This window comes from Rhinolophus sinicus, linkage group LG01 (genome assembly GCF_036562045.2).
Source record: "Rhinolophus sinicus isolate RSC01 linkage group LG01, ASM3656204v1, whole genome shotgun sequence".
Lineage (NCBI taxonomy): Eukaryota > Metazoa > Chordata > Mammalia > Chiroptera > Rhinolophidae > Rhinolophus > Rhinolophus sinicus.
Window position 1 is genome coordinate 199,473,829 of NC_133751.1, and position 6,000 is coordinate 199,479,828.

Consider the following 6,000-nt stretch of genomic DNA (forward strand, 5'->3'; position numbering starts at 1 on the left):
TCACGTCTGTGATGGTAGCGGAGTTCCCTGAGTTGAAGGTTTAGGCTGGATCTTTTTCACATTCTAGTGAGCTCCCCACATGTGCATGAAGAAAAGGGACAGACACTCAGGGTTTTAGCAGGGGGGATGGGGGATGGTGGAAGGGTGTGACGTTTGACATACTCTGTGTGTTGGAAGTGATGGATGGCCCTGTGGCCTTGTGGAATGAGAACCAGAATTGCAGTCAGCAGCCCAAGCTTCAGGTGTTTCTTCCCCCCAGGCTAGCTTTGTGACCTTACGTGTGTCCCTGACACTCTCTGAGCCTCGGTTTCCTCATCTGCAAAATGGGGGTCATAAAATTGGAAATGAAAGCTAATTGGAATAGAGCATCTTAGCAGCGCTCTATAAGCGACAGTGATTATTGTTCCCCTCTCTCGCTGTGAGTTTTCTACGACGGGTGGTGTTTCTTCTGCTGGCTCAGCCCTGGTTCTCCTCGAATGCCCTGCGGGGGGTGAGGGGAGGAGCATTTGTGCTGGTGGCTCGTTTTCTGAGCCGCTGCCCAGGAACCTTCACAGTGGGCCTCTTCTAATTCCTGCCTGCATTTCCCTTGGGGAAAACAGTCATTTTCAGACTTTTTCTTTTGGACACTGTGATTCCCCTTGGGTGTCTGAGCACTCTTTCGGCCTCCATGGGTTTGTGCCCTGAAGCCCAGAGTCAACATGTCCCATTGAACTTGCTTCTGCCCCTGCACGTAGCTGGTCCTAATAGTTCCCTGCCCAGTTGGAATGGGGGTCACAGCCTGGCCTGCGCTCAGACGTTCAGTGAGCAGTAGTCTTGTTAAAAACAACTGTTAAAGGAAAAGCAAGACTTGGATTTTACAACACAGAACAATTTCAAGCAATAAACTAATGGTAATAGGATTCATGAGTTTCTCTATAATTTCAAACCATTTACCTCTTTGAACAAAGGGAATTTTCTTTACAAATATGTACGGCAAAAGCTATATCCCGTAAAACTTTTAATCTTACAGTATTCATAAAATGTTTATGGTGAAAGTCTCATAAGCCTGTAATATATTTTTGATCATCTTTAATGAAAGTTCGTAAAGTGACATACACTTCACCATATCAGAAAACCCGTGAGGTAGCCTTTCCCCAGCAGGAGTGAGTTCAGGCCTGCCCAGTTCAATTCTGGGTGTACTGGTCAGGAGGGGACACAGGGCGTCCGGAGGCGTAATTCTCCCATGGTCTCAGAAGGAGAGAAGAACCAGATCTGTGTAAGCAGTGAGCTCTCCATCACAGAGGGGAGGCAATACAAAGGGTTACCTTGGACTGCCTTTGAACAATCTCTCATTGTCTGACAACTGAAATTCCAGTTCCAGATTGAGCAGACTGACTCAGTTTCACACTGCTTCTCCCATCTTTGCATCAGATCCTTAATAATTGTCATGTCGCTGTGTTACCTGTAAACCTCTTTGACAAGGTGCCACACTTGGAGAGTGAGCAGGAGGGACCCACTGCTCCCTTGTTTTCCCTCCTGGCTTGAACCCCCCTGCCCACCCACCCTTCCCAGGTAGGCTAATGCGTCCAGAATATTTGCCCCACCCCCTGCCAGTCGTGTCAGAATCTCAGTGGGTGAGGTTGACTGTAGCTGTCTGGCTAGAACATACACCCTTGGAAATCATAAGTCATAGGAGTCAGCCCGTGTGTTTATTGAACAGCTGCTGTGTGTCCAGGACTGTACCCGGCACTGGGCGCAGCATGAAACGTCAGAGATGCTCCTGCCACTTTAAAGCTTATGATCCTAGTAGGAGAGAGAAGAGGTGGGACCAGGTCGCTGCCCTCCCTGGCAGGATGTGGTGACTGTTGCATGAGGGCTCCCAACAGGAAGGTGCTGCAAGCTGAAGAGCTTGAATCAGGAGAGAGCTCTCCCATCCGGAGCGGCCAGAAGGCCGTGTGATCTGGATGGGGCGTGGGAAAATGAGTAAGACTTTTGGTTGATGGAGGTGGTGGGAGAGGGCTTTTGAGAATGAGTTAACAGGGCCAGCGTAGGCACAGAAGTGGAAAGGTACGACCTTTTAGGTCCACGTGCTTACAAGTAAGCCTGCTGCTTCCACGTCTATCAGGGAAGCCCTGTCAGCTGCCTCACGCAGGGTATGGAAGCTCTCTCATTGCCTTAGTTTGTTGGTGCCTTGAGGTCAGCGGCTGTCTGTTTTCATTTCTTCATTACTCCCCACAATGCCTGCAAGTGTTGTTGTTGGTTTTGGGGGGTTTTGTTTATTTGTTTTTATGTAATGACTGAAGTGCTTAGATCATTGTAAATTATATTTTTGGTATGTTTGCAGCCCCAAGAAATCCTTTTCAGTGCTGATTTCCATTGTCCTTCATATGGTCTTCAAATCCTATGCCTGCAATGTTGTCGGCCCGCCCAGATAGTGGCCATTATGGTAATGCACCCCCTGCCCCGTGGTCCCCGGTGCCCTGTGGGTGCTTGTGCAGTTCAGGCCGGCGTGATTCCCACTGGCTGGGAGGAGACGCAGGTTAGAGTGAGAAAAAGGGAGGGCCCAAAGGAGAGACCAATCAGCGCACTTGGTGGGGAAGTTAGAGATGGTGACAACTTACCCTGAGCATTAAAAACAATAAACTAAGCCCTTGAGATATTAGGGAAGTTCAATGCTGGAGCGCGGTGGAAGGAAAAGTAAATTGGGAGGATTGGCAAGAGGCTTCGGAATGAGTCAAATTGGGTTCATAGCCTGGACCACACTAAAAATATTTCCTTGATGTTGAAACAGTATTGAAAGCTAAAGTTGAAATATGTTTGTCATATTTCTGTTTTGTGCTGAAATAAAGATGACACCCAAGCCTTTGTTTCTTTTTTTCCCTCTTGAAATCCTAGGACACAGCTTTGTAAAGGTCAGAACAGTGTTTGATTTTCCCTCGTGCTTTCTCCTTACAGGAAATAGCAGAAATAGCCCCCCACCCTACGGGTTTCATCTCTCACCAGAAGAAGAAATGAGGCGAAGACGGCTTCACAGATTTGACAGCCAATGAGGAGGCACGGCTTCTGGATGGACCGTGGTCCAGTTGGGTATCATTGCCCATGGGGTCCCTCCCCCAAGCCCCTAGTCCATGTTAACTGAAAGCAGAGTGCCCTGTTGTCTTCCCACACTGCTCGCAGCTGCCTGACCGGCCATCCGGTGGCCCCTGGGAGTCTCGATTCACCAGCAGACTGACCTTGTTGAATGTAGCTCACAGCTTTCGGGCAGTGGCCCTTCTGCCTCATTTTCTGTCACAGACAGAAGGTCATTCCCTCCACGTGGGGACCAGTTTCCACACTCCTTCCTCTCACTGCTGACTCAGTGGTGCCTCCGCCTTGTTCTGGTTTTGAAGACAGGCCCTCGTCCTGCACGGCGTGCTCCGTGTTCCATGTGGCGGGATGTGAGGAGCCATCCCTGGTCCTCCTGGCACAGTGCCGGGCTACTTTCCAGGAAGAGGGTGTGTGCTGTCCACGTCTCCTGCACTCAGGCACCTTACTCTCCGCGTCCCGTGCCTGGGGATGTTACAGTGTGCTGGCGTGCTCTGCCATCGCTCTGCCTTTGTAGAGCATCTGACTGGAGAACCTTTAGTAAGACCTCAGATGGGGAGGCCACCTGCACACTCCCTGGGGTGGCAGGAGGCACCCACAACTTGGGCAACCCCTCCAGTGTGAGGCCATCTGTGTACCTGGGGGTGTGACTTGCATTTCACTAATCAGCAAAGCAGCACCAGCGGCCACACGCAGAGAGGAGCAAAGGTGTTTGGTGGGTTGCGTCACTGAGAACTCTCCCATGAGGAAGTGTTGTTTTCTCAAAAAGTGCCTTTTAATTGTCTACTGTAATAGCCACTTGTCCTACTCAATTGTCCAAGACACCCCCCTGACCCCTGTGATGCCATAACACAGAGGCTGTCTGTCCAGATCAGTTAAGATGTTTCCCGCTGCTTGTGTTTCATGAATAAAAGGACAAAGTCAAATGTCACTGATGTCTTATTGTCACTGAGATACTTACTTTTAAAGTGTTGGAAGCAGCAAAGGCTCTTTCTATGTTGATTTATCTAGCATTTGCAGAGTTTTCTAATTATGAAAGTAATAGATATACACCTTGTATATGCATAAAGTAACCATGTTAGGGGGGAAATAACCCACTTGTTAACAGAGGTTATTTTTGAAAGTGGAGTACCTAGGATTTTTCTTTCTATTTCTTTTACAATTTTATATTGTCTCTTAAAATTGTGTCTATATATATGGTGTATATTACTTTTGCAACAGGAAAACTGATTTATAAAATAATAAATCAAAAATTATACAATCAGGAAAATGGACTTAATAAGTACTATCCATCTATTGAGAAAATTCACACCATAAATGGAAATACAAATAAAGGCATGTGCAATTTTAAAATCGCCGGTATGCTCACCCTTTAGAGGGACCCAGGGTTAATGTTTTAGGAGTATTGCTTTCTCAGTTTTTCTTTGTATACATCTGACAGATTTGGAGCACACCGACTGTGCAGCTTTGTATCCCGTTCCTAATCTGAACTGACCTGGGACAGGCTTTGACACTTGCACGTAAATGAGCGAAGGAAACCACGTGAGACCTGGAAGCACTTTGACCTTCCGGCTGCCTCAGTGATACCTGGGCTCTGGGTTAATTTACAATTGACGTAAAGCTACAACATGTTTATAATATGAGTTGTATCTGTGAGTCTGGTAACTGAAAACATGTTATGTTCAAGCTCAATGTCATTCTTCTCTCTCAAACTCTATGAATTTGCCTGTCATTTTGCCTGTTAGGAGTAACCTCAGTCCTACACGACATCTTCTCAGCGCATTGGAAAAGTAACCTGTTATGACACTTGTGTCTTGTCCTTATTATTATTTGTGCACAAAGACGTGGCTCCTACCCTGGAGCGTGGGTTGTGTGAAGGGCTCTGGGACCAGGCCTGTATTTTGTTTGTCTTTCTGCACTCTTACCCTTCTCCCCTTCTACCACCCAAAGGCTGGCCCGGCTCCTGGTGCGGGCTTATTGAACGTTAGTTTCCCATTGAAGTGTTTTTTCAGTTCATTAAAAGTCCAATCACTCACTGTCTATGGAAGTCTTTTTTATTGCTGTGTAATCCAATAATAGTAGCGCCTAGCTCTGTTTGGTCAGATGTGAAGACACTGGAATTGGATTTAGAGTGGAATACCTGTAACATGACACCTTTATTTCTGAAGTGCAACATCACTAAACTTGAGAGATATGGGAGGTCATTTTAGTCATAAATATAAAACATTATCTTAGCAGAACAGTAAAGATGTGGAAATTATTGTAATTACTTTGTTAATAGCCTTGCCTATAACCACAGCTTGTTATTTTCAACGTCTAAATTTTTTTCCTACAACAAGGAATCCCCAAGGTTATGCCAACAAACTGGAATTGAGTTGAAAAGGCAAACAAAAGTGTATTAGAGTAATTATCTCTAATAGGGAATAAACATTTAGAGCTGTTTTTAAAATTGTACTTCTTTGCTTAGTAGTAATTTCTTGATTGACTGTTAGATATCCGTTTCCCACAGTTTCGTTGTGGTCAGTTGACTTACGAAACCTCTTAATTCAGAATCTTGGTTCTCAGGAAGAGGGAGTGGTTAAAATTGCTTCCTCTTAATGAGCTTGAACGTACTGCTGTGATTGCAAAGTTGTACATGACTGTCCAAGCCTCGTCCATCCTTTTAAGTTGTCTGCAGCGGAGGCTCAGACCAAGCTGTAAGTGTCTGGTTTTAGTAGGATCGGGGCCAGGCTACGTATTTGGCACGTGTTCTGCTGCCCGGGGAGTCAGTTGGTTAAAGGGATGAAATCTGGCACCAACTCGGACTGTAAGACAGAGGGTGTGTCTGACCAGGCGTAGTTTCTCTTGAGAGATTCAGTATTCGGTAAAGAATTGTATTCAATTAGTCATTTTTTAAAAAACCTATCATCTCTTCCTTTCCCTTCCCTGGATTATTAC

General features: G+C 46.2%; 1 protein-coding gene across 3 annotated transcripts in view; it reads left to right on the forward strand.

Moving 5' to 3' along the window:
- Window positions 1–5,103, forward strand: part of RHBDD1 (rhomboid domain containing 1) — a 111,598-nt gene extending 106,495 nt beyond the window's left edge. For all 3 annotated transcript variants that reach the window (XM_019736621.2, XM_019736620.2, XM_019736622.2), the window contains one exon: window positions 2,935–5,103. In XM_019736621.2, coding sequence (XP_019592180.2) covers window positions 2,935–3,029 — 95 coding nt within the window. In that variant the 3' untranslated portion in view covers window positions 3,030–5,103. The remainder of the gene's footprint in view (window positions 1–2,934) is intronic.
- The last annotated feature ends 897 nt before the right edge of the window (window positions 5,104–6,000 follow it).